Source organism: Canis aureus, chromosome 16, assembly GCF_053574225.1.
Source record: "Canis aureus isolate CA01 chromosome 16, VMU_Caureus_v.1.0, whole genome shotgun sequence".
NCBI lineage: Eukaryota > Metazoa > Chordata > Mammalia > Carnivora > Canidae > Canis > Canis aureus.
The window spans coordinates 42,080,459-42,106,865 of record NC_135626.1 but is presented as its reverse complement, the minus strand read 5'-3'; the positions used below and the strand labels follow the sequence as shown (position 1 = coordinate 42,106,865).

General features: G+C 56.5%; 2 protein-coding genes and 1 long non-coding RNA gene across 13 annotated transcripts in view; 2 read left to right on the top strand and 1 right to left on the bottom strand.

The window, feature by feature from the left end:
- UBTF (upstream binding transcription factor) overlaps positions 1-13,406 on the top strand; it is a 16,154-nt gene extending 2,748 nt beyond the window's left edge. For 4 of the 5 annotated variants that reach the window (XM_077853474.1, XM_077853471.1, XM_077853472.1 and 1 more), the window contains exons 2-21: positions 589-714; positions 2,163-2,338; positions 2,894-2,977; positions 3,075-3,230; positions 5,620-5,684; positions 5,971-6,091; positions 6,452-6,562; positions 6,902-7,035; positions 7,196-7,337; positions 7,631-7,672; positions 7,797-7,910; positions 7,998-8,153; positions 8,467-8,622; positions 8,725-8,835; positions 9,224-9,312; positions 9,417-9,606; positions 10,582-10,629; positions 10,732-10,803; positions 10,893-11,036; positions 11,120-13,406. In XM_077853474.1, the coding sequence (XP_077709600.1) occupies positions 657-714; positions 2,163-2,338; positions 2,894-2,977; positions 3,075-3,230; positions 5,620-5,684; positions 5,971-6,091; positions 6,452-6,562; positions 6,902-7,035; positions 7,196-7,337; positions 7,631-7,672; positions 7,797-7,910; positions 7,998-8,153; positions 8,467-8,622; positions 8,725-8,835; positions 9,224-9,312; positions 9,417-9,606; positions 10,582-10,629; positions 10,732-10,803; positions 10,893-11,036; positions 11,120-11,245 (2,295 nt within the window). In that variant the 5' untranslated portion in view covers positions 589-656 and the 3' untranslated portion in view covers positions 11,246-13,406. The remainder of the gene's footprint in view (positions 1-588; positions 715-2,162; positions 2,339-2,893; positions 2,978-3,074; positions 3,231-5,619; positions 5,685-5,970; positions 6,092-6,451; positions 6,563-6,901; positions 7,036-7,195; positions 7,338-7,630; positions 7,673-7,796; positions 7,911-7,997; positions 8,154-8,466; positions 8,623-8,724; positions 8,836-9,223; positions 9,313-9,416; positions 9,607-10,581; positions 10,630-10,731; positions 10,804-10,892; positions 11,037-11,119) is intronic. The other variant, XM_077853475.1, reaches the window with a different exon arrangement.
- On the bottom strand, positions 12,386-20,564 carry LOC144286697 (uncharacterized). Of its 2 annotated transcripts, none has more exons than XR_013354636.1 (2): positions 19,514-20,564; positions 12,386-16,302 (listed from the first exon to the last, which is right to left on the bottom strand). It is a non-coding gene; the product is annotated as an uncharacterized LOC144286697 (long non-coding RNA). The 2 variants fall into 2 exon arrangements; XR_013354637.1 differs by lacking the exon at positions 19,514-20,564 and adding an exon at positions 17,576-18,131.
- On the top strand, positions 18,719-26,407 carry ATXN7L3 (ataxin 7 like 3). Of its 6 annotated transcripts, none has more exons than XM_077853482.1 (13): positions 18,719-18,944; positions 20,306-20,416; positions 20,710-20,842; positions 21,048-21,219; positions 21,399-21,496; positions 21,702-21,724; positions 22,032-22,098; positions 22,253-22,338; positions 22,654-22,722; positions 22,996-23,039; positions 23,312-23,383; positions 23,478-23,635; positions 23,748-26,407. In XM_077853482.1, exons 2-13 carry the CDS (start codon positions 20,366-20,368, stop codon positions 23,894-23,896), a joined length of 1,122 nt encoding a protein of 373 aa, XP_077709608.1. In that variant the 5' UTR covers positions 18,719-18,944; positions 20,306-20,365; the 3' UTR covers positions 23,897-26,407. The 6 variants fall into 6 exon arrangements, with proteins under 6 accessions (XP_077709608.1, XP_077709611.1, XP_077709613.1 ...); XM_077853485.1 differs by having other exon boundaries at positions 18,720-18,944; positions 22,053-22,098; XM_077853487.1 differs by having other exon boundaries at positions 18,721-18,944; positions 22,310-22,338.

Sequence of the window (26,407 nt, the reverse complement as noted above, 5' to 3'; positions counted from 1 at the left end):
GCCCAGGCGGGCGGGGACGGCGTCGGGAGCCCGAGAGGGGGGGCGGCGGGAATCCGGATCCGGTCCCCGGGGGCGGTGCGGCCGCTACGCTCCGGGGCCGGTGGCGGCTGCGCTGCGTCCGGGTCCCCGCCGGGTTGCGGAGGCGGGGGGAACCGGCCGGGGGGAGGCGGGAGGAGGAGACTGCGGCGCGCGCCCGCTTCCGCGGCCGCGCGCGCCCTTTACCCGCCCTTCCTCCTCCCCCGCCCTCCAGCCTGGGGCCTCCCCGGGGCGGGCGCACAGAGGAGGAGGAGATTTTTTTTTTTTTTTTGGCCCGGGTGGGGGAAGGAGGGCGGAGGGCGGGCGCTCGCTGCACGCGGGAGCTGGGAGCAGTCTCTCGCGTGGGCAGGGGAGGGCGCACGCGGTGGAGCCGGGCTGCAGGGGCGCGGGGGGGCGCACTCCCACACCCACAGACCCTTTAGGTCTACTAGGGTCTTGGCAGGGTCTCCGTTAAAGTGCGGACTTGTGCCCCCCTCCCCCTTGGGGGAGGGAGGAATAGAAAGTCCCTCACCTCGCATCCCGCCTGAGTGGGGACTGGTGTCTCTTCTAAAGGGTGAGGTGGTTTTGACCGCGGGTTGCCCGGCCAGCACGACCCAAGGAGGAGGCTGGACGGCTAAAGAATGAACGGAGAAGCTGACTGCCCCACAGACCTGGAAATGGCCGCCCCCAAAGGCCAAGGTAGGAGCACTTTAACTTACGTCCTCTTTTCCCACATGGTTGTTTGCGGGACCCCCTCTCCTTCGAAAGGGGTTAGACAGTCCCTGTTCTCTGAATCGAGGTGAGGGGGGTATCTTCAGTTTTATGAGTCAAGTTTGGCTAAACCCAAGTTATTTGGCCTTGAGGCTATAAACTATATTTTCCACACTTCATTCTCCCACTTAGAGAGAGAGTCTTATGGGAGCCTTCATTCTGGGATTCCCATCTGGCCAGAGTTTGTCCTTTCCTCACCCAGAGTCCTGGAATGGGAGGAAGGATGAGCAATGGGGGGGGGGGGGAGGGGGAGAAGGGAGGGATTGGCAAGGCTTTTCAGGTGTTTTATTGTTATTCAGAGGACAAGGTTTTGGGTGAGGCAGGTGGAGACAGGATATTTTGGTGGTTTGAGGCCCAAGCCATAGGAGGTCCATAACTAGATCCTACCCCATCCAGGAGAGGTCCTGTGCCGATGGGGGCAGGGGGTTGGATGAAGCTGAGCATCTGGCCCTGACTGGGACGCTGAGAGGACTGAGGATTATTGGTCCATGTGACCCACCCTGTGGCAACCTTGACCCTGGTTACCAGATGCAAATGCAAATGAAGAGCCCTTTTGACTCCTAGTCCTGGTTGTTCTCCTAACTTACCTTCCAGGGTAGCCACCCTCCAGAGAGGCCTGCTGAGGCTAGTTCAGTGGCTGGAAATAGCTGGTTCAGACCCCCCCTCCCCCTTTTTTTTGCCTCCATGGGGAGTTGGACCCAGAAGACAACTCAGAATTCTGGGGGTTCTCCCTGGAGCCAGGGCCCTGAGAACCTTTGCTCGTCTGCTTGTCTTGCCTCTCAGCTGCCCTGTATGGTTCTTCCATTTCCATTCCATTTTTCTTACTTGCCCAAAATTGCCCATGTCTCCAGTGTTAGTTTCCAGCTGTGCCAGAGAGAAATGTCTGCATGGGTTCTCCTTACTGCCCACACTCCATCCTCAGCCCTTGCACATCCATGGTATCCACCTAGAACTTAAACTTGGCAACACATTTCAACTTGGTCTGCCTCCCTGCTTCCCTCCCCTCTCCTAGTAAGTTAGCTGTTTTCCCACCAGGTCCCAAATCACTGTAGCTTCATTTCTTTCTCTTCCCTGCAATAAATAGTAGTCTGTGGCAACCTGGCATGTTAGAAATGACCATAGTTTTGAAGTAAACCAGACTTGATTTCAAGTCTGGCTTTCTAGGTATGATGCTCTCTGGTCTGGAATACCCGCTCCAATCCACATGGTCACAGTTTTCTCTTGTGACTAGGTCATGTCTTGTCTTTGCCTTCACATCAGAGATCCCCAGGGATTTGGGATGCCCAGAGAAAGAAGGATTGAGCACTTAAGGACTGGGGAACAGATGGGGGGGAAGCATGAGCTGGGCATGATGTGCCTTTCTTGCCCCTCCCCAGACCGCTGGTCCCAGGAAGACATGCTGACTTTGCTGGAATGCATGAAGAACAACCTTCCATCCAATGACAGCTCCAAGTTCAAAACAACCGAGTCACATATGGATTGGGAAAAAGTAGCATTTAAAGACTTTTCTGGAGACATGTGCAAGCTCAAATGGGTGGAGATTTCTAATGAGGTAACTGATCCCTTCCCCCTTCTGCTGCCCCCTTCCTGACGCGTCTACGTGAACCCCTGCCTCAACCTTCCTGGTGGGGGAGAGGAAACAGAAGTCAATAAACAGGAAGGAAAGAGACCAGGCGAGGTGCTTATGTGGTCGCCCTTGTGCATTGGGGAGGTGGCACGGTTGATAGCACTGGCCTAGAGCTCTCAGTTCTGCCGCTTCCTAGCTGTGTGGCCTTGAATACTTACATCTGGGATCTTCTCTCGCCTGAGCTGTTCTGGGGATTGAATGAGGTGCTGGCATGGACAACACATCGAGGTCAGGTGGTCACCTTGTTGTCGTCCTTTGGTGTGTACGGACTGTCTGGTCCTGTGCCATAGGAGTGGGCCAGTGCCCAGGTGTTGTCTGGGTGTCAGGGGCCGAGTTGTGGCTGTTGGCTCCTGCCCCTCCTCGTCTGATAAATTCAGTGTAGTGGAAAGTAGAGGAGACCTGTTGGGAAAGGGGGTAGGCTCTAGGGTGGTGTTTTCCTCTCCTGAACTTCCTCTTGCACTCACCTCCTTTCTTCTCCAGGTGAGGAAGTTCCGAACATTGACAGAATTGATCCTTGATGCTCAGGAACATGTTAAAAATCCTTACAAAGGCAAAAAACTCAAGGTGAGTTTCCAGGAGGAGGAGTATGATGTGTAAGAGAGGAATGGTCCAAAGAACAGATACTGTCTGACCTTCACCGTGTCCTTGACCCTCCTTCCAGAAACACCCGGACTTCCCAAAGAAGCCCCTGACCCCTTATTTCCGCTTCTTCATGGAGAAGCGAGCCAAGTATGCGAAACTCCACCCTGAGATGAGCAACCTGGACCTGACCAAGATTCTGTCCAAGAAATACAAGGAGCTGCCGGAGAAGAAGAAGGTGGGGGGAGGGGGGCAAAGTAGGGAGGACGGGAAGGGCAGGGAGCAGCTGGTGCAGTGTAGGTCAGCTCAGGCATAGAGGGACATCAGGGATGGGGGTGGGTAAGCAGAGCAGAGTGCAGGGTCCTGGGCAGCCACACTCGGTCCCCTCCTCCCACTCCCATACACTATCAAGTGCAGGCATGGTCGAAGGTGTGACCCGGACTGAAGCAGATGCTCGGACCAGCCCTTTCCCCCCACAGACAGTCCAGTGTTGCCTCATCCAGCTTTACCTCTATGGTCGCATTCTCACTGTTAGGCTGGCACAGCAGCTCATCCTTGGACAGTTTTCACTGTGGTCTCACTTGGTGCGTGCAGTATCCTCATAAAGGGAACCCCCAGAGAAGGGGTTATTCCGGTTGTGTGGGCAAGGAACTGGGGCCCAGGAGGGACTCGCGTCCTGGGTCACACAACTAGCAACAGCAGAACAGCACTTGGGTGCTCTTCTCACCGTCATGTCCACACATATTAAGTGGGCTTCCTTCCTCCACGTTCAGCCAAGGATTTGTACCTTGTCCCTTGTGGCCTCGTGCTGTCAAGTGGACCCTCACAGAGGGCAGCAAAGCAGTGGAGGAGCCTGCAGCAGGGCCCCAAGTGAGATGGGGAGAGGAGAGAGATGGACAGCCAGGGTGCTGGACTGTGAGGTGGAGCCAGGGAGAGATGTCGGTGAGGGGCAGTGGGAGAGACAAGAACTCACATTTACTGGAAGAAGAGACAAAGCCTTATGTGGCCAGGTCTCAGGACGTGGCACCGGCTGCCACACCATACATAGCCCTCTGTCTTCCTGGTTTGTGCACTCTGGCTGCAGACTCCCGTGCCCTTGGTTCTGTATCCAAAAAGAAGCCAGCTTGGCTGGGTGAAACCAGCTGTCTACACTTGCTGTCCAGGCCAAGCAGGAGTAGGAATTAAGAGTTTTCTTTGGCCCCTCTGATGGGGATGTTGCAGAGCTGACTGTACACACAACACCCAGACTCTCATGGAGAGGGAGGGAGAGGCAGAGGGTCTGAGGACCTGGGAGAGTTAAGAAACTATGTGGTAGAGTGGACAGAGTGCTGGCCTGGGGGACACGAGACTTGGGGTTCTGCTCCTGACTACCACTGAATTGTTCTGTGTGTGACCTTTGGTAAGTTACCTCATTTCTCTGGACATGGTCTTTATCTGAGGTGCAGAGGATAAGCCCAGTCTGTTTGTGCCTTATTCTGAAAGCCGCTGTTCTGTGTGAGGAGGGCTGAGATTAGGGCAGAGTAGGCTGGCCTCTGCTCCCCATTTTCTACAAGAACCACAGGGGAAGGTGAAGCTGGTTCCTCCTGTGCCTGGTGCCTCTTGTGAAAGGCAGGGGTTGGACTCAGTTGCCATGAGCCTCTGGATGCTTCCACAGCTGACTCTTGTGAACCGGGGGAAAAAGGGAGAAAGGAGAGCTGGACGTTGAGCAGTAGTGAGGACAGGAGGTAGATGAAGGAAGGAAGAAAAGAAGAGAGGAATGGAGAGGCAGGAACAAAATGGAAGTAGGCGGGTGATGGCGGGAAGGGAGGCCAGCCCTATAGAAAGAGGTGGAGGAGAAGGAAGAGAAGCCAAGGCAGAGGAGAACCAGTCGGGTGGGGGAAGGGGAGCTCGAGGAGCCTGCCAGCCAGGAGCTTGGAGAAGGGATCAGAGGCAGGGAAGAAGGTGATGGGAAGGGGTTTGGGATGGGGAGGGCATATGAAGGATAGTCAGGGTTCCAGGGGGACCACTCAGCAGATCGGGAAGAAAATTCAAGTTGAGAGATCTATGAGAATGTCATTCACGTTGCAAGAATTCACTCTGGGTGCCTTCAACACAGTCTACCCTTGGGCCTTACTTGAAAGCAAGACTCAGCCTGCCCCCGGCCCTGTGAACCATCTTTGAGGCAACAGACCAACAGTAGCTGCCACAGACCTGAGAGGAGGGAATAATAGGGGCAAGGCCTACACCTCCTCCTAATGCATTGAGGAGAGTTTTGCGGTGTTGGGGAAAGGTGGGGAGGTAAGGTCAGGGGGAGTCCCAGCTGTGTCACTACTCACTGTGACTGGGTAATGCTGGGTCCCACTCCTGGGACTCTCCCTCTCTTGACAGGAGGGAATAGGACATAGGATGTATTCTGGGAGGCCCCTGTAGCTCCCACTGTGTGGCTCTAAGCTAGCAGTTGGGGCTACGGTTGAGCGCCCCCCCCCCCCACACACAGCCCACTGGAAGGCAGGCCACCATCCCCTGCCAGCTCACGCCACCTTCTATCCACATCACCACTGGGAGGCAAAATAGCTAGCAAGGAGGACTCAGTGGCTTTTGTAGCTCAGGCTTTGGGTCGTGGATGACCCCATCCCCTCCTCCCCCAGATGAAATATATTCAGGACTTCCAGAGAGAGAAACAGGAGTTCGAGCGAAACCTGGCCCGGTTCAGGTAAGGCAGTGGAGCCCAGAGGAGGGCCACAGGGCACTGGGTGTGGCAGGTTAGGGTGATACCAACCAGAGCCTCGAGCTTGCCATCTGTGAGGCATGGAAGATGGATGGGTCATGTGTAGACCCTAGTGGGTCACACTCAAGGGCAGGGACAGGCAGGTAGCCACTGTCCCACTAGGCCCCAGTTGATAGGCCTAGGAGCCTTGGTGGGTGGGGCAGCTAGCTGGGGGTCTCCCTGGCAGGATCCCCCTGTACCCGCTGACTGTTGCTCCCCATGCCCTGGCTAGGGAGGATCACCCTGACCTAATCCAGAATGCCAAGAAGTCGGACATCCCTGAGAAGCCCAAAACCCCCCAGCAGCTGTGGTACACCCACGAGAAGAAGGTGTATCTCAAAGTGCGGCCAGATGTGAGTGTCCGGCCAGGGGGTAGGGATGGAGGGCGCACGGTGGTGGCAAGGGGGGAGCCGCGCCAGGTCGGCCGGGCACGGTGCAGGGGAGCAGGAGAGGAGGCCCCTCCCCAGGGGTGGGCTGCATGGACAGGGCCTGGGCCAGCTGGCGTGCGAGTGTGTGCGTGCGTGCGTGTGTGAGCCTGTCCCCTTGCACCTAGGCGGGATTCCCGCCTCTCTACTTTCCCCTCCTGGCCTGTGGGGGACACTCCTGTGACCTCCTGTGGCCTGAGGGGGTGGGGGCCTCTGTGCCCCCTTCCCCCTTCTCCCCTCCCCCTGCCCCTGGTTGCCTGTGTGTGTCTGACGGCTTTTGGTTTGCAGGCCACTACGAAGGAGGTGAAGGACTCCCTGGGGAAGCAGTGGTCTCAGCTCTCGGACAAAAAGAGGCTGAAATGGATTCATAAGGCCCTGGAGCAGCGGAAGGAGTACGAGGTTAGGCTTCCGCTGCGCTCCTCCCCATCCGGCTCTTCAAGAGCCTCTGCCCTCTGACTCTGTGGCCTCCGCACTCTGCGGGAGGCAGTCATTCCCTGTCCCTTCATTGAGGGAGGGGCCTTCTGGGCCCCTCACCTCTGCCCCTACCTTCCCCACCCACCCCCCCAAGAGATCTCAGGCTAGGGCAGGGCAGGGCACCACGTCTCGTGTGACATAGCAGACACACGGCCACCCCCCAGCTTTGCTCCCTGCCTCCCCTCCCCAGCGGCTCTCCCCCCTCCCCAGCCCCCCGCTAACCCCACACCCCGTTGCCCTCCATCCCCCCACCTCACTCTGCAGGAGATTATGCGTGACTATATCCAGAAGCACCCCGAGCTGAACATCAGTGAGGAGGGCATCACCAAGTCCACCCTCACCAAGGCCGAACGCCAGCTCAAGGACAAGTTTGATGGGCGACCCACCAAGCCACCTCCGTGAGCACTGCCCTGGGGTGGGTGGGTGAGTGGGCACGAGGGCTTCTAGGGAGCTGGGCCATCCAAGGATCTCGGCCAGGTTCTGAAGTTGAAGCCAGGTGCCCTGGACTGCCCTGGTCACTCAGGGGGGTTGCTCTTCCTTTCCTGCTGTTTCTGATAGGAACAGCTACTCGCTGTACTGCGCAGAGCTGATGGCCAACATGAAGGACGTGCCCAGCACTGAGCGCATGGTGCTATGCAGCCAGCAGTGGAAACTGCTCTCCCAGAAGGAGAAGGATGCCTACCACAAGAAGTGTGACCAGGTAGGTTGTGCTAAAGAGGACGTCTGGAGACCCTTGGGGCCTTGGGAGTATCTGACCCCAACTAGGGGTCAGTCAGTGGTCAAACGTGTCTCAAACACCTGCTACAAACTTCGTCTAGTCTGCTAGGTTTAGCATCTGGGCTGATCAAGCCAGATGGCCCCCAGGCTGCCTGTCTAGTGTCTATAGAAGGAGATTAGGCCCTGTCCAGGCTCCGAACATTTGTAGAAGGCTCTTGTCCCTTGGGAACGAGCAGGTATGTGCCCACACTGACCCGGACTCCCCTTCTTTCCTAGAAAAAGAAAGATTATGAGGTGGAGCTTCTCCGTTTCCTAGAGGTGAGTGTTCTCGTAGGTGGGGCATTGGGCAGAGGCCCTGGGATTAAGCAGGGCCCTCTGGACTACCTGGGAGGAGCTGGCTCCCAGGTGCGCAGCCCCATGCCACGTCTTGTCTCTGGACCAGAGCTTGCCAGAGGAGGAACAGCAGCGGGTCCTGGGGGAGGAGAAGATGTTAAGCATCAACAAGAAGCAAGCCACCAGCCCCGCCTCCAAGAAGCCCTCGCAGGAAGGGGGCAAGGTGGGCAGGGGGCACAACGGGCGGTGGTGGGGGAACATGGGGCTCCCTGTCCACACCCCCACGGACCCGACCTCTGTCCACCGACAGGGCGGTTCAGAGAAGCCCAAGCGGCCGGTGTCGGCCATGTTCATCTTCTCTGAAGAGAAGCGGCGGCAGCTGCAGGAGGAGCGGCCCGAGCTCTCGGAGAGCGAGCTGACCCGTCTTCTGGCCCGCATGTGGAACGACTTGTCCGAAAAGAAGAAGGTCAGGCTTCGGGGGCTTCTCCCCCAGGGGCGGGCCACACTTCCTCAGCCACGGCCTGCGCTTTAGCCCTCCCTTAGCCCTCCCTGTGCCTGGGCTCAGGTGCCGAGGGGGCCCGCAGCTCCGCAGCATCCCGGGGAGCAGAGCCGGTTGGCGGGCTGAGCCCCAGGCCGAGCCCCAGGGGGGGACATCTGCGCCGGCCCAAGCCTCTGCCGGCCCCGCCCTGCCGGGGGAGGGGGGGTGCCTCCACTGTGGACGGGGGACGCGCGCCCCCTGGGGGCGGCCGGAAGGATGACGCCCTGCCGGCCCTCCGCAGGCCAAGTACAAGGCCCGGGAGGCGGCGCTGAAGGCCCAGTCGGAGAGGAAGCCAGGCGGGGACCGCGAGGACCGGGGCAAGCTGCCCGAGTCACCCAAGAGAGCCGAGGAGATCTGGCAGCAGAGCGTCATCGGGGACTACCTGGCCCGCTTCAAGGTGGCAGGGAGCCCGAAAGGGGTTGTTCAGTGGCCTGCCCTCGCGGGCCGGTTCCAGCCCCAGGTGACCCCTCCCATAGCTGATGCCTCTGTTTCTCTCCAGAATGACCGGGTGAAGGCCTTGAAAGCCATGGAGATGACCTGGAACAACATGGAGAAGAAAGAGAAACTCATGTGGATTAAGAAGGCAGCCGAAGACCAAAAGCGATACGAGGTGGGAAGAAGGGCTCTGCTGGTCAGCATGGTGGCCCCTAGGGAGCTGGGGGTCAGAGCACCCTTTTGGGCTGGCAGCTGTCCTCAGTGGGTGGGCTGTGGAGCTGGGAGTCCCAGCCTTGGTTGTGTGACCCTGAGCAAATCTGCCAGCTTCCTTCTCTGAGCCTCAGTCACACATCAATCAGTACATGGGGGCTGTGAGACCAGTCATGTGAGTGTAGTTGTGACAGCACTTCCAAGCAGGGGCGCCTGGCCCAGGTGTGACCTGTTAGGACGTAGCCCCTCCGCTCGGCCTCAGTTTCTAAGGCAACTGATGGCGTGGGGCAGATGGTAGAAATAATTTTGGGTGAGGGGTGGAGTGAGCGTGACTCCTTTGAGTGTCCCCACAGAGAGAGCTGAGTGAGATGCGGGCACCCCCAGCTGCTGCAAACTCATCCAAGAAGATGAAGTTTCAAGGAGAACCCAAGAAGCCTCCCATGTGAGTCTAAGGGGGCTAGAACCCACCTTGGCCGCAGGAAGGGTCATGGCTGGATGGCTGTAGGGTAGGCGTCCTAACCCTCCCTGTGCCACTCTACCACCTAGGAACGGTTACCAGAAGTTCTCCCAGGAGCTGCTGTCCAATGGGGAGCTGAACCACCTGCCGCTGAAAGAGCGCATGGTGGAGATTGGCAGCCGCTGGCAGCGCATCTCCCAGAGCCAGAAAGAGCACTACAAAAAATTGGCAGAGGAGCAGCAGAAGCAGTACAAAGTACATCTGGACCTCTGGGTCAAGGTGAGAGGGCTGGGGTGGGGGTACCTGGGTGGCTCAGTGGTTGGGCATCTGCCTTTGGCTCCGGGTGTGATCCTGGGGTCCTGGGATCAAGTCCTGCATTGGGCTCCCCTCAGGGAGTCTGCTTCTCCCTCTGCCTAGGTCTCTGCCTCTTTCAGTCTCTCATGAATAAACAAATAAAATCTTAAGAAAAAAAAGGTGAGAGGGCTGGGGACCCTTGGAAGGAGGAGGCAGCATCTGGCTGGCCTGCCTCCACGATTCCATTCATTGTCCTAGCAGTCCTATGATCAATATCAAAGAAAAGAAACTAAGGTTCAGAGAGATTAAGTAATTTACCCAAGGTTACACAGCTAGTAAATAGAGTAATCCAAGCCAGATTGCCTTGTCCTACCTCCAGCTGGGACCAGAGGGCGTCTCCCAGACTCTGGTTTGGCCTCAAGCCTCCGAGCTCTTCTTGGGCGCCTTGGTTGAGCAGTCAGGTTTATAACGTGGGGAGAGCCACCTCTTTCGCCCCCAGCTATCCAGGCAAGTTAGCCAGGGACCCTGGGAGATAGCAGGGTTTAAGTGTCTAGAGGTTTTGGGGAGCCACAGACTCCTTTATCAGTGGCTCTAGGCTTGTTGGGTGGGAGTGATGATACCAAGCTATGATAGTCATTGTAGGGGGCTTCTCTGCTGAGGAAGGCCCTAACTCTGGAGCCTCCCCTTGACTGTAGAACAGTAGGAGGGACATGAAAACCACAGTCCTAATACAGGGTAGCTTAGAAAAGAATTCAGGGCTTCTTAGGCATTAGTCCTGGACTGTCTTCGCAGATCCTGGGGGGCACTCTGCAGAGACCCAAGGTATGGGGAGAGTGGCAGGAGTAGAATGGGGTAATGGTATGTAAATGCTTAACCCACTGCCTGGCTTTTGGTCAACACACTCCCATCAGCAGTAGTTTGGGTGGCGTTCCAACCTTTACCTCCTTCTCTGTCTCCCAGAGTTTGTCTCCTCAGGACCGTGCAGCGTATAAAGAGTACATCTCCAATGTGAGTGTGGGAGCAGGGTGGTGCTGGGGAAAGGGGGGGTTTGGGGGTCCACTGTCTGGAACTCCTGGCTTCTCCCTTCGTCTGTGTTCCCCTTCCCTGCAGAAACGTAAGAGCATGACCAAGCTTCGAGGCCCAAACCCCAAATCCAGCAGGACTGCCTTGCAGTCCAAGTCGGTAAGGAGCTCCTCCAAGATGGAGGGGGGGGGTCCTCGGTGCCTGGAGGAGTGTGGCACAGACCACTGACATGCCTCTGCCCCTCCCAGGAGTCTGAGGAGGATGATGAAGAGGATGAGGAGGATGAGGATGAGGACGAAGAGGAGGAGGATGATGAGAACGGGGATTCCTCTGAGGATGGTGGGGACTCCTCCGAGTCCAGCAGCGAGGACGAGAGTGAGGACGGAGATGAGGTCAGGCAGCAGGGCGTGGTGGGAGGGCAGGGTGGCCCTTACCAGGACTGCCACCTGGTGACCGCATTCCTTGCCCCCCCCAGAACGAGGAGGATGATGAGGATGAGGACGATGATGAGGACGACGATGAGGATGAGGACAATGAGTCTGAGGGCAGCAGCTCTAGCTCCTCCTCCTCGGGGGACTCCTCGGACTCTGACTCCAACTGAGACTCATCCCACCCAGGGCTCCCCTCCCCAACTGACCACCTTTGTTTCTCCCCCATGTTCTGTCCCCTGCCCCTGGCCTCCCCCACTTTCTTTCTTTTTCTTTTTCTTTTTTTTTTTAATTCGGTGGGGGAGGGGCTGGAGGAGCCCAGGCCAGGACTCTGCAGCCTCAGAGACATCAGCCCTGGGGGGCCCTCCAGGGAGTGCAACCATCAGACTGAGCCACCACTGGACCGGCCCGGCCCACCCCTCTTCTGCACTTGGGGTTCCGTCATGGACAATGGACCTGGGAGTGGGGTGGGGGGTCCCAAAGAGTTCAGTGAGGCCCTCCACACCTGCAGCCCGACCCATGGGAGGGTGGAAGCTTGGGGAAGACCCTTCCTGTCCTGGAGGGGCTTGCCGACTGGACCCCTGCATTGGAACTGGAGGCAGGGAACACGTGGGGGGAGAGGAGGGCAGGAGCCTCAGAGAGAACAGGCGCCGCCCCATAGCCCTCTCCCTTGCCCTCTGCAGGAAGGAGCTGCCTGGACCCACTCATGGGGGGGAGGGGGCAGAAGTGTTTTTTATATATGTGTATATATTTTTTTTTTTAAGCTCTGAGCTGTCAACGAGACGTTTCCTACCGATCTCGGCTGCCGTCTCTGTTGTCATTTCTGGGAGAGGGAGGGTTTAGGGGGTAGGTTTGGGACTTTTTAAAAACGGTCTTGATGTGAATGGAAAAGTGCGTGCGCGGGAGCGTGTGTCGCCTGTACATAGCATGGGTGCACCTGTGGATGTGTGCAAAGGCGTGTGTGCATGTGTGTGTGCGCGCGCGTGTGTAAGAGAAGGGGGAGCCCACCTCAGTCTGAATCTGGTGAATGGGTTGCTAAGGGCCAGGGAGATGTTGATCCTGGTGGGAACAGGCTGGGGCAGCCCCTTTCTCCACATTCTCTGCTTTGCCTAATCTCTGATTCAATTGTGGGGGGGGGGCGGTGTACTGACCACTCTAATGCTTCCTGTATATCTGCTTCTCTCTGCCAGGGCTACATGACTCTGAGCCACCGCTGGTCTCCAGTGGGGCATTGGGAGGGGGACAGACTGGGTGCACCTAAAAGAGCTTTTATTTAGTGGGAAGGGCCTTCCCAGTTCATCTGGGAGGTTGCCTGGCCACCTTAGGCTCAGAAACTGGGCTTGGGGAGATAGATGGGAAGCTCTTAACACACACCCCTCCTGCCTTTCCCTGTATCCTTCAGCTCCCCCACACCCCCACCCCATTCCCTTTGATTTCTCAGGTCTGCTCCCTTCCCCGCCCCTCCAAACCCCCAGGTGGGGAAGGGGTCTGCAAAGGCTGCTTTTGCAGCTGTCCTAACCCTTCCTGGCCATCTCCAAATGTCTGGTAACCTAATCCCTAGACCTTTAATAAGCCAAGCCACCTTATCTCTGTGGATTGAAATTTTTTATTTTTTATTAAATTTTGGCTTTTTTTTCTTACAATCATGTTAATGACCTATTTAGTGGGGGCTTTGTGCTTTTCTGCCTTCCCCCTCTGAATGAAAGCCAAGGGATGGGGGAAGAATGGGAATTCCACCCAGGAGGTGGGATGGGAAAGGTAGGTCCCACCCCCAAAGGAAAGCAAACAATCTGCTTTGCCTCGGAAGTGGTGCTGGGGGTGGGGAACCTGGGGGGACACTCCCCTCTCCCACTCCCCTTCCTTTGTCCTGACCCTGACACAGGGGTTCATAGGTTCTATTTCTTCCCCAAGAGCCTCTGCAAAGAACCCCATTTTCCTGTCTGAATGCCCCTACACTGTTGTGTTTTAGTGGAATGTGTTTTCATTTAAAGACAACTTTGAATGGGGCACTTCTTTTTTTCGTGTTTTAAAAATCAAAAATTCTTACAGTACGAACAGGGCTGTGGGGATGGGGGTGTTGGTGCTGTAAGAGGTCACTCTGAGTGCATTTTGGCACTGGGATGGGATGGTTGGAGTGGGAGGACCCTCCCCACTCTCTCCCCTTTTTTTCTAATATTTAAGGAGTGTTTTTGTAGGTTTCAACAACAACCACAACTTGAATTTGTATCATGGGAGGTGGGAGGGAGTGTCTTAGAGGTGTCTGCCTAAGCTTAAGGCCAACTGTAGAAGTTTTGTTTTCCCTCTTTTTGTACAATAAAGTGAAAAACAAAGGTTTGACTGCTGTCTGGTCACTGGACTCAATGAAGGGTGGGGTGCAGGGGTTACCCAACAGGTTCAATAGGGAAAGACTTGAAGCTAGCTTGTTTGCCCCTTCTCTAGAACCATCTTTATTTTCGTGAGGATTCCATAGGCAACCTACTTTCATACTGTTTTGTGCTATTGCACTTCCATTTCAGTTTATTCACCTTGGGTTGTCAAACCACTAAGGACTCTCAGAATTTGGGGAACAGATATGTTATTTTCTCCCAGAGTGTATTGCCCTGGGAAACTGACGGCAATGGACTCTTAGGGTCAGGGGTTCACCCTGGTCGTGTACGGACTTATCATTGGGAGTTGGGGTGACCCTCCCACCTTGAGCTCTCCGCCTCACCCAAGGTTAGAAATGACTTCCCCTAGCTCCACCCAGGGCTCTTAGGGGAAACGGGCTGGGCTGAGATGACTCGCCCTCTGGGGTTAAGGAAGATAGCCTTCCCTGCACAGGCCTTGGCCAGGTTCCTGGAACTGCCAAGGGCTGGAGACCTAGGCCCCATACCCTTGTGTTCTTGTCCAAACTGCTGGAAATCTTACTACTCTTCGTGGTCTCCCAATTTGTCACATCCCACTTAACCACTTCCCTAGGGTGACTCTAAATTCACCAGCACGTTCATCATTCCATCCAGTGGACAGTTGTCCATCTCTTGACTTCTTGGTCTATTCTGCTGGCATTGACTCCTCATTCTATCCTAGGCATTTAGGTCATCTTATGAACCTCCAATTATCACCTATAGGTAACCAATCCAAAAGGTGGTATCTACAGAGACCACTCTTCCAAACTGCAAACCTGTGTAGGTTTCTGTGTATTGTCTGAGGTCTCTTGCAGGCAGCTCAAGGCCCAAAACGTCACCCTCTAGTTATTCAAATTAGAAACTAGGATACCAGCTTTCACTTCTCTCCCTCTTAGACCTTCATATTTATTTGCTCACCTGGACCTGTCCATTCTACTTCCTGTATCTCTCCCAAATCTGTCTACCCTTCTCCAATGTTGTCAACCCCATCCGAATCAAGGCCACTACAACTTTTTTGCAAAGACTTACTAAAACTGACCTTCCTGCTTGCCCTCTTGCCCCTTACAGTCCATTCTGCACACAGCAACCAAAGTCATGTTTTAAAATGAACTCTGGGGGCTCCTGGTGAGCTCAGTTGAAAAGTGTATGACTCTGGATCTTGGGGTCATGAATTTGAGCCCCACATTGGGTGTAGAGCTTACTTAAATAAACAAAACAAAAAAAAAAAACTTAAAAAGATAAGAAATCTTATCGCTTCTGTACAACTTACATGACTCTAAAAGGTCTGGCCCCTGCTTCCCATTTCGTACCTTCTCTCACCCTGCTCTTCCTAATCACCCACAATGATCCAACCAAGTGATCTCTTTTGTTCTTCAAACATGCCTACCACAGGGCCTTTGTACTTGTTCTTTCTGCCCTGAATGCTAATCTCTCAATTCTACCCACAGCTGGTTTTCTCATGCTTCAGGCTTCAGCTCAAATGGCACCTCACACACAGGCCTTCCTAATAATCCCTTCCTAGTGAGGCCTCCTCCTCCTCCATCTTGTTTTTTTTTTTTTTTTTTTAAGATTTTATTTATTAATTAATTTGTTCATGAGAGATACACAAAGAGAGAGGCAGAGACACAGGCAGAGGGAGAAGCAGGCTGCCTGTGGGGAGCCTGATGCAGGACTCGATCCCAGGACCCCAGGATCATGCCCTGAGCCAAAGGCAGACTCTCAACTACTGGGCCACCCAGGCATCCCCTACATCTTGTTTCTGTATTTGTTTACTTGTTTATTGTCTATGTCCTCAAGTAGAAGACACCTTATCTGCTTGTCTACAGTAATCCCAGCACCTAAAATGGCCTGGTATACATTTGACACTCAAGAAACATTTGTTGAATGAGTTACTAAGTACAGCTGACAAGGCCCTGGGGAACCTGTTGCCCCTGCTGGTCTCTGCACCAATTCCAGCTATACTAGCCATCCATGTCTCAAAACATACCACACTCTCTCTCAGGGTCAGTACACATTCTGCCTATACAAACAACCATTCTCTCTGCCTCTAATGTTCCTCTTCACCTCACTGTCTAGTTAATTCAGGGCCCTCCTTAAAAGATCACTCCTTCGGGACGCCTGGATGGCTCAGCGGTTGAGCATCTGCCATCAGCTCCAGGTCCTGATCCCGGGATCCGGGATGGAGTTCCACATTGGGATCCTTGTGGGGAACCTGCTTCTTCCTCTCCCTGTGTCTCTGCCTCTCTCTCTGTCATGAATAAATAAAATCTTAAAAAAAAAAATCATTTCTTCAGTGGTGGTTGGAGGTCTTCTCTGACCCCTTGATTAAAAGATATCCATGTCATTTGTTTCTTCAGCAGCCCGGATACCTTCACACTCATCAGACTTTGCTGGGGTATAAACTCCACTAGGACAAAGTCTGTGTGTCTCTCTGGCTCGCTGCTGTAACCCCAGGGCCTCACCCAGTGCCCAGACCAGCGCAGTCCTTAGTGTTTATTGACTGACTGATGCTAACTGTGGAGACCGGGCACGTTCCCAAAGAGGTCACCGCCACACAGCAGCCCAGGCCAAGGGCCGGATGAATAGAACAATCCACTTGTAAAGGAGTTTGGTGTGAGGATGGCCATGGGTGGGAAAGTGAGGAAGAATTTAGGTAAACAGGGAGGAGACAGGAAGGCTTCCTGGGCATGTGTAAATTCCTCAGCGCAGATATACTGGGCATATTCAGAGTCTAAAAAACAGATCAGAATCACTGGAACTGAGAATTCCTGATTCACATTTTGGAGGTTCCTGAAGGCCAAGTTCAATGATCTTCGGAGAGTCTCCACCAGCTGGTCCCACAGTACCTACAACATATACCAAACAGAACTTGTCATTCTCTTTATATTCTCACATCTCTTCCTCAGAGTTCCCCATCTTGGTTAAAGGTGTTTTCAGAGATTCTTTGTCTTTTACCCCATACACCTCAATCAGTAACAAAAATCTACCGACTCAGCATGCCAGAGTAATCTATAAAATCCAAGTCTGATCAAACGGTTCACCTTGGGGACTCCTCATGGTCTATAGGGTTAAAGCCCATATTACTCAGCACACCTTTAGTCCTGTATGGTCTGACCCGCTAACCTCCTGCTGTTTATCCATCCATTCCCATGTTCCAGCCAATTCCCCAAACTGAGCCATACTCCTGAAGCTTGCTGTTTGGGATGTCTAGTGCCTTCCCAGTCTGCCTTGTCCTAGTTCATGTCCCACTATAAGGCTTTACTGACCAACTCTCTTACATCATTTCATCTGTCCTTCTGGGCACCCCATCCTGTGTTCTCTTTCTCTTTTTAAAAATATTTTATATGAGAGAGAGAGCACACAAACAGGAGCCGGGGTGAGGGGTGGGGGGTGGCAGAAGGAAAGGGAGCAGCAGACTCCCCACTGAACAGGGATCCTCTATCCCAGAACCTTGGGATCATGACCTGAGCAGAAGTCAGACCCTTAAATGACTGAGCCACCCAGGCGCCCTCTTGTTTTTTATCAGTGTTTGGCAATTATTTTCTTACACTTCTGTCTATCCTACAAATTATGAACTTCTTGAGAAAGCACAACTGTCTTATTTCATCTTTGCATCCCAGCACAGGACACTGTAAGAATTCTTACAGCATGTAATAATAACAGCTACAATTTATAAAGCACTTACGCGGAGCTAAGAGCTTCACATGCACTGACCTGTCAGTCCTCACAACAACCTAACGAGATAGGTACTATCATTATACCCGGTGACAACAGAGGAAACTGAGGCAACAGGAGTTCATTTGCTCGAGTTCATTTGCCAAGTCCACAGATTTAAATTCAAATCTGACTCCCGTTTTTAACCACTTAGGACTATTGCCTCAATGTTTGCTGAAGACCAAACAGTCAACAACAGTCCCCAAGTGTATGATTGAGGACTTTCCTCGTTTAATCCTATCTTCTAGGGGGAGGGGGCTGTCAGACCCCCGTTCCAACACTGCAGACCCAGAGAATAACCGAGATGGAAGCGCCAGTTTGGGCACTGGTCGCGGCTAGGAAAGGCCTTTTCCTCCAGAAGGCAAAGGGGAACTCGGAGGGCGCGCGACCACGGGGAAGTACTACCCCGGGGAGTAGCGCGGGGTCGGAGGGTCTGGCCGGGGCCAGGCAGGCTGTCCGAGAGGTGGGGGGTCCAGCGTGGGTTCCGGAAGCAGGAAAGCCGAGCAGGTGTGGGATCTAAATTAGGCTGAGGGCGGGGAGGGCGCTCGGCTCAGAAGGACAGAGCTCGGCCTCCGCCCTCAGCGGAGGACCCTCATCTCGGGCGTTCGTTGGCTCGCAGGCCTGCAGTGGGCTGAGACCCGCCCAGAAACAGGGGATCGGAGGCTGGGACGAGCCCCTCTGGCTCCATAGATTTTCTGCCTTGAGGTGCTAACAGAGCCCCACTTCAACTCCGGCCTCTTCCGAGAAGTGGCTGCACGCTACGGGGTAAATGCCGGCGTTGGGGCGCCGGGGGGCGGGAGGAGGTGTGTGTGTGGGGGAAGAGCCGGGAGCCCCGAGGGAAGGGCGGGGGATCCTGGGCCGGAAGGCGTCCCAGGCTCGGCTGGAGCCGGCGCTCTCTTTCGACGCCACCCGCTGCCCCCGCCCCGGAGCCGGCCGGGACGGCACAACGTCTCCGCCCCCAGCGCACCGCGCACCTCACCTTGAACGGCGCTCCACCCACCACCATCCTATTGGGCCGGCCGGACCGAGGCGAGACGGCGATTGGCCGAGGTGCCCGCCGAAGGCCCCGCCCATCTCCCCGCCCCCGTCCCCGTCCGCCGGTACTTTGGACGGCGGCGTGGCGCCCCTCCTCCCCGCCCGGTCCCCGCCCCCTGGAGCAAATGCTGCCGAGCTGCGGCCGCGGGGCAGATGCACGCGCTCGGGCCCTTCTAGCAGGCGCGAGCAGTCGCTGGGCGCGCGAAAGCGAAAGAAGGAAGAGGAAGGGAGGGCGGGGGCGGGGTGTTGAAGAGGGGCGGGAGGAGGAAGAGGAGGAGGTTGGAGCGCGCTCGCGCTTGGCCTCGCGCCCGCGCGGAGGGAGGGGGAGAGGGGCGCGCGCGCGCACGCTCGCGTTCTCGCTCGCTCCATCCATCCATCCTCCGGTCGCGGCACGCGCGCGCGCTCCGGGCTCGCGCCGCACCCCCCGCCCGGGAGAGGCGGGCTGGAGTGGGGGGCGGGGGGAGGGGCGCGCGGACGGCGCGCGGACTGCGCGCGGGCGGGGTGAGGTGAGGAGGAGGAGGCGGCGACGGGACGAGAAGGGAGGGGAAGGGGCCATGGCCGCCCGGTGAGGCGGCGAGGCGGGGGGGCGGCCCGACCCCCCGGCCCCGGGCCCTGGGCCCCGGGGAGAGGCGAGGACGGACCGACGGACATGGGGCTCCGGAGCAGCCGCCGCCGCCGCCGCCGCCGGAGGACGCGGCCCTGAGAGGCCGCCGGGCCCCGGCGCGGCCCCCCGGGCGGGGTGAGTACGGGACGGAGACGGGGACGGGGGAGGGGCCTGCGGGGGGCGGGGGGCGGGGCCCGAGGCGGGGCTTGGGCCCCCTCCCCCCAGGTCTGGGTCAGCGCCCCTTCCCCTCCCCCCGGGCCGACGCGGAAACGCCCGGCTTCCCCCGGCTTCCCGGCCCGGCCGGGGCCCCCAGCTCTCCCCCTGTCTGGGTCCCCCCTGGGCGGGGCAGGGCCGGCCGGGGAGGGGGCGCGGGGCCTTTGTTAGGGAGCCAGGCCCCAGCCCCCGGGACAATAGAGACACCCTCCCGGACTCCTCTCCCCGGCCGGCTGGGGCTGTCGGCGGGGGGGAAGGAGAGGGGCCGGGACGCGTCCCACTCTGCCCACTCTCTAGGGGTCGGTCTGTCCCGGACCGGCGCCGGCCTCGGGCGGCTCGGCTCTCCTCCCCCCAGTCGGTATGATGCAGCAGCAGTGCCGCAGGGACGGGGGAAGAGCCGAGGCCCGGCCTCCTACCCTCCCCGGTGCCCCTGGCTCATTTGTCAGTCCCCACCCCACTCTAGGCCGGCAGCTCCTTAAACTCGTACCCACCGTTAAGAGGGGCCCCGGACTGTGGGCGCTGTTTCAGAATCCTTTGGTGGGGATTCCTGGACTTTGGGGCTCTTGGAGAGACTTCCGGGCTGGTCCTGAGGGAGGGAGGGTGGTTATCTAAAAAGAAGAACAGGTAAGGGGAGTGCCCACTCCCGGCATGCCATCCCCACCGGGCTCTACCCCTCCTTCCTGCTCATGATGGCTAGAAATGCTCCTTCAGCTCTAGGCTTCTGTGGGCTCTGTGCCCCTTCTGTAGTCACAGGCTTATTTCAAGGGAAGACACAGTGGGGTGAAGGTTGTAGGGCTCTAGGGCTGTTCCTACTTCTGGTAGCAGTACCCCCCCAAGTGGACATCCTGGCTGAAAGCAGAGGTGACTCTGAGGAGAGCCTAGGGAAGGGGGGGGGGGTATTTAGGAGTCTGTGCAGTTCTTTGCCACACCCTGTGGGTTTGCTTTGAGGCCTTAGAGTTCCTTCTCCTCCCCCTGCTGCATTGCACCATGGGTATGGAAGAGGGGTTTGAGTTTGGGGGACCTGGGGTGAGCTGCTGCCTCCTATGGACTCAGACTTGGACTGGTAGCAGAGTCCAGGGCCTGAGTTCAGTCCTGGGAAGGACTAGGCCGCCTTTGGGTTTCAGGCCCTGAAGGACCATCCAGACTTAGTGAGCCTAGGCCTTGGGGAAGGGTAGATCCTGATGCCAGCATTAAGCTCTGGGCAGTGGGGTGCAGAGGGGAGGTGGCAGTCTCCAGAGGTGTCTTGGACTCACACCAACATCCCCCCACCCCCATGTGTGCAGCCGTGTTGCCGCCCGCTGTGCTATGAGCAGTCAGAGCGCCGTCTCCACAAGAGTTTACAAATGAAAATGGAGGAAATGTCTTTGTCTGGCCTGGATAACAGCAAACTAGAGGTGAGGGCTCCCCCACGTGTGCCTCTAGTTCTTTCTCTTGATGTCTCTACGTCGCTATATCTGGCGTTCACACCAAAGAGGAATTTGGGTAGTCAGCCTGGTTCCTTAAAGGGAATAGCCAGCTGAAAAGGCCCAAGGCTCCGGAAGAAGAAAGGATGCGAAGTCAAGATGGGGAAAATGGCAAAGAAAGCATTATTTTTGGCCAGGGCGAGTTGGCAGATTTGGTTGGTGAGAGTTGCTCTCAGTCCAGGGGGCCAAGACTCCTGACCGTGGATGTTCTCCCCTGGGCCCAGGCCATCGCTCAGGAGATATATGCGGACCTGGTCGAGGATTCTTGTTTGGGATTCTGCTTTGAGGTACACCGGGCTGTCAAGTGTGGCTACTTCTTCCTGGACGACACGGACCCTGATAGCATGAAGGATTTTGGTGAGCTTCAGGGTTGAAGGAGAGCCATCCGGCCCCTGTCCCGGGGATACTTGCAAGTTCCTCCTCTGGAAACTGCACCAGACGTAGTACCTGGGGCTCCTGTGAGCCCAGGCAGGGGGTTTCAAGAGGCCATGGGGCCATGGGCGGGAGACAAGAGGTGAGGGTCCCCTGCCCGCCCTGATCGCCACGCCTCTCCTGTCCCCAGAGATCGTGGACCAGCCGGGGTTGGACATCTTTGGACAGGTTTTCAACCAGTGGAAGAGCAAGGAGTGTGTCTGCCCCAATTGCAGCCGTAGTATTGCTGCCTCTCGCTTCGCTCCCCATCTGGAGAAGTGCCTGGGAATGGGCCGGAACAGCAGCCGCATCGCCAACCGCCGGTGAGGGCCTCTCTCTCCGCTAGAACCAGAGATGCTGGTCCCACCTCTTGTAACTTGTGGCATGGTGTAGTCCCCCAGGGGCATTGGTGGGGCACAGAGGGTGGCTCGTGCTTGGCCTCTGTGGTTGGGGGCAGAGAGAGGTGGCTGTCTTGACCCTTTCTCTTCCCTTCCGTTGGTAGGATTGCCAATAGCAACAATATGAACAAGTCAGAGAGTGACCAAGAGGATAATGATGACATCAATGACAACGACTGGTCCTATGGCTCAGAGAAGAAAGGTGTTTGGGGATTTGGGGAAACTGGCTGGGGGGGCGGGGGGATGCAGCCCATCAGGGTGAGGCAGACAAGCAAGAATTGGGTATGTAAGGGTCACAGGTCGTTATATTGAATGAGAAGGGGAGAATGTAGCTTTGTGCTTTTCTGTAGGGGTCCTTAGATTGAAGGCTTAAGATGATCCTCTCCTTTCTTTTTTGTCCTACACAGCCAAGAAGAGAAAATCGGACAAGGTGAGAGCCGGGCGAGCATGAGGGCAATTGGGGCAAAGGACGGATACCCTCCCTTATGGGCAGGGAGTCCTCGGGTATCTTGACTCAAGTCTGAGGTCATCGGGTGCCTCTCTGGGTTTCGGGATGAGGGTGTCTGTGGTGGGCAGGAGGGCCACGGAGGCCTTGGTGGGAGTAGGGGAGGAGGAAATACGGGTAGGTGGGCCTCTTACTGGGGAGCAAGAGTAGGAATTTGAGGATGTTTCTTTGTCAAATCTTTTTTCCTTCCCTGGGTTCTCGGCTCCCCCTTATCGTTACCCTTTCCCCAAAGCTGTGGTATCTCCCATTCCAGAACCCCAATTCCCCTCGAAGATCCAAGTCTTTAAAACACAAAAATGGTGAGTGGGGCTTAAACAATGGGGATGATCTTAGCTGTGTCTTTAGGGACTCATTGTTGGAGGGTGGAGGTGGGGGGCTTAGGGGATAGGGGGATGATCGAGGGAGGGCCTGTGATCCTTCTGTCACCCCCACTTCCTCTCTGGTTATTTTCAGGGTTCTCTGTCTGTACCTCTGCATCAAACACCCTTCCCCTTCTTTTTTCTTCTTCAGGGGAACTTAGCAATTCGGATCCTTTTAAGGTGAGTAGGTACTGCCCCTCTCAGGTTCTCTCTTGTTTTCTTTGTTGTGAGTTGAGCGGGATTTGGACAGGTGGGGGGATCAGAATCCTGATGGCCTGAAGCACTAGATGGGATATTGAGATCTTGCATATTCTTGTGATTGCTGGGTCTCAGCCCCTCCCTGATGCACAGGTGGGATGGGAAGAATCACTAGCAAACTGCTGGGTAGTCCCAGGGCCCTCCCATGTAGAGAAGGGTGAGAGGGACTGGTTCCCCACCCCCGTTGGGCCCTTCCCCCTCCCTCTTGGGCTGACCTGTACCTTTGTTTTTCCCCAGTATAACAACTCAACTGGGATCAGCTACGAGACCCTGGGGCCGGACGAGCTGCGTAACCTGCTCACCACGGTGAGAGACCAGGGAAGGGGAGGCCCTTGGGAGTGGGCTGGAGTCGCAGGCAGTGGTCATGTCTCTGGAGGAGGCTGGTGACAGCAGTCAGGGCCACATAGCTCCCTCTCTCTGGAATTAGGTTTTCTGGCCAACGGTGGTCTGGGACAGGCTGTTCTGGACACCTTGGGGCCGTTGCTGCTCCTGCGATGTAGCATTTGTACAGAAGAGAATGTCTAGGGTCTAGAGTAGGCTCCCCTCCATCCCTCCTTTCAGCTTATATTCCTCTTCCAGCAATGTGGGGTGATTTCTGAACACACCAAGAAGATGTGCACAAGGTGAGCTCAGAACCTAGAAAGGGGGCCAGGGGGCCCTCCTGCACACTCACCCTGGGCTTGGGTCGGGAGTACCCTTGGACTTGAGCAATGGGGCTCCCACCCTTCCCCTCCCTCCTCTGATGGTCAGGCCTTAGGCCACAATCTGGGGGCACTCTGTTTATCCCTTCCCCGTCTGTCTATTCCTCCCACCTCTGCTGAGGGAAGGGGCCTCACCTGAGTTCCTCAGACCCTTCTTGCTTTGTTAGAGTCTTAAGTGGTTGTCTTCCCACTAGGTCCCTGCGCTGCCCCCAGCACACAGATGAGCAGCGGCGAGCCGTGCGGATTTATTTCCTTGGACCCTCAGCGTAAGGGACCCTCCTGGCAGGGTGGTAGGCCAGGGAAAAGTAGGATGATGATGGGTAGCCCTGAACCCCTTCTGTGCTCCCTCTCTTCTTCCAGCGTCCTCCCAGAGGTCGAGAGTTCCCTGGATAATGACAGCTTTGACATGACTGACAGCCAGGCCCTGATCAGCCGGCTTCAGTGGGACGGCTCCTCTGACCTTTCACCCTCTGATTCAGGCTCCTCCAAGACGAGTGAGAATCAGGGATGGGGTCTAGGTAGGTGATACATGCGGGCCCCATAGGCTGTCTGCTCAAAGCTGGGGTTGTGGGGACACCTGTGTTACCTCACACAGCCCAGCCCTCATCCCTGGTGCCTCTTTCTCTTTAGGTACCAACAGCTCCGAGTCACGGAAAACTAAGAAAAAGAAATCCCATCTGAGCCTGGTAGGGACTGCCTCCAGCCTAGGCTCCAACAAGAAGAAGAAGCCAAAGCCACCGGCACCCCCGACGCCCAGCATCTACGATGACATCAACTGACTTGGGTGCAAGGGATAGCCATTGGCTGAGCAGAGCCCTCTCTCCCAACCCCCACCCAGGTGGCAAAGCCTGGCAAATGGACGGCTGCTGGGGGTTTGGGCTTGGGAAGCTTGGTGGGCCAGGCAGGCAGAGGATCCAAATATGCGCCCCTGGGGGGTGTCAGGGTCCTCTGCGATGGAGCATGACCCCTTGGCATGCAGGACTCAGACCTGGACATATTATGCCTTGGACATAAGTTTGGTGGGAGGCAGTTTTCCTATTTATTCTGTGAGTTACTGGATGTCCAGCTAGGCCAGGGGCCTGACCTGGGCACTGTGCCAGGGCACTGCCTGCCCCCCACCCCAGGAACTGGACTAAGCCCTGCCGAGGAGCATTGTGGCTACCCGGGAGGCTGTGGGTTGGCAGCTGAGCCTGGAGGGGGCCTCCCCCAGCTGCCCTCAGCAATGTGAATGGGTCCGGTGCTTGGAGCTGAGGGGCAGGGCTGGGCGTGTCCTGTCTGTGTGCAGAATCCTATCCAACGCCCCCAATCCCAGGGGTAGGCAGGCACAGCAAGCTGTCTGCTGAGGTGGGCGTCCAGAACTGCCACCGCCTTCCCTGCCCCGCACAGGGGCAGCCCTTTCCCCTCAGTCCCCAGGGGCCTCCTTGGCAGCAGGAGCTGTCCTTTTGTTGTTGGGTGCCAGGAAAGGGCCTCCAGCCTCTACAGCTTCAAGGAATGGGCAAGGGGAGGGTAGGAAGAGGGAGCTGTGTATCAAAATGACTCCCCCCCCCCCCACCCTACCTTTCCTCCCTGACCCAGGGCTGGTGAGGAGTGGGGCCCCAAGGTGAGAGGGAACGGTGCTGCTTTATTTGAAATGTTTTCTTACCTCATTCCCTGCCCCAGGAAGGGGCCCAGCCTCACCCTCCTGGGGTGGCCCCATGTTCCTCCCGCCTACCCTGCCCCACTGCCCTAGCAGGGCAGTCCAAGTTCCCAACTGCTGCTTGCTACCCCCCTCCTTCACCTTGCCCAGCTTCAGTTCCTCTCTCGATGCTCCTGCCTCCAACGCCTGCCCTGTTTCCCCTTCCTTAGCCGCTTTTAAGTTATTTATTCTGTACTTGTGGTTTGGGGCTCTGAGGAAAATCCTAATCTTTTCCCTCTCCCCCTTTGCTAGGAGTTGGGGTGGGAAGAGGCTAGTCTCTGTGCTCTGGGTTGTCAGTGGAGGGGGAAGGGGCATCATGCCTAGGCATCACCCCTCTGTGGGACTACCATGCCAGTGTGCCCACCTGCCTGGTCTACATCCCGAAGAGATGTACTGTTCCACCTCCACATGGGCACCATCACTCCCAAGAGCCAAGCTGGAGGACTACAGTCTGGGCTGGGAGCAGAGCTGACTGACACAGGGATGGAGTTGACCCTGAGCCATGTTCTCTGGCATTTGCTGGATGTGAACCCTGCCCTCTTCCCAGGAGGAGCCATCCCACATTTGGGTAGCTAGTACCCAGGACTGGTCGGACTGATTTGGGTTAGGGACCCTAGAGGGTTAAGGGAACAACAAGAGATAGGGCTGCAGTACCGTCTGGAACCCCAATTACCCCACCCCACCCCCCACCAGGGGGGTTCCGATTGTGGCTGATGCCTGGTTACAAATTGGTTTTTAACCCAAGAATTGTGATTATTTTTTAAAAAGCCAAACAAATTTTGGCAGGAGTTAGAATAAATCCTGGGGCCTGGGCTCCTCTGTTCTTGACCCTCCATAGTCTTCTCCCTCTAAGGGGAAGCCAGAGGGAAAGGAGGATTTCAGCCAGCCTCCAGCCTGCTTCCAAATGAAGTCTTGGGAGTGGCTGAAGGTGAAGGGGGGAAGGTCAAGGGCCATTCTCCCTTCTGAGAGGCAGCTGCAGCTCAGGCCCTACCATACCCTTTCCCCTCTGGCCTCTCCCTTTCCCCCCCCTCTGCTTGGAGGAGGGAGAAGTGGGAAGTAGTTTGGGAACTGGTTTGTCCACATCCACTTCCCCATTGTTCCTTAGCCCACCCTCAGGGCAGAGCCCCCTGCCCAAGCTGGGTAAGTGATGGGCTTGGTCCAGCAGGGACCCTGAGGGAGCAAACCCCTTTCCTTCTGGGGAGAGTGTGCCCCCCTACCATGTAGTTGAACAGGGGCTAGGAGCTCTCCACTCCCCTCTAACAGCAGGCTGTGTGGGTTTCAATTCCCATCCTTCCCACCCCGGCTAGGTGTCGTCCACCCTGTATCCTATCATGTGTCTGAGTGTGTGTGGGGGGGTTCTGTACTAATTTCCATGGCCGGTGGCTTTTCCTTCCATGCATCACTCCCCCCCGCATGCCCAGGGGCCACCCGCCTGGCATTACCGCATGCTGGGGTCATTGGGGGAGGGGGGTGGGGCTCACGCTGTCCTGTGGTCTTGAGATTTTTATTTTTGCATATGTAATCCATCCTGTACAGGTAGCTAACTTTGTAAACGCTGTGTATTTCCCCTGCCCCCATGGCTGCTGGTGTAAATAAACTGCATCTCCCATTGGTA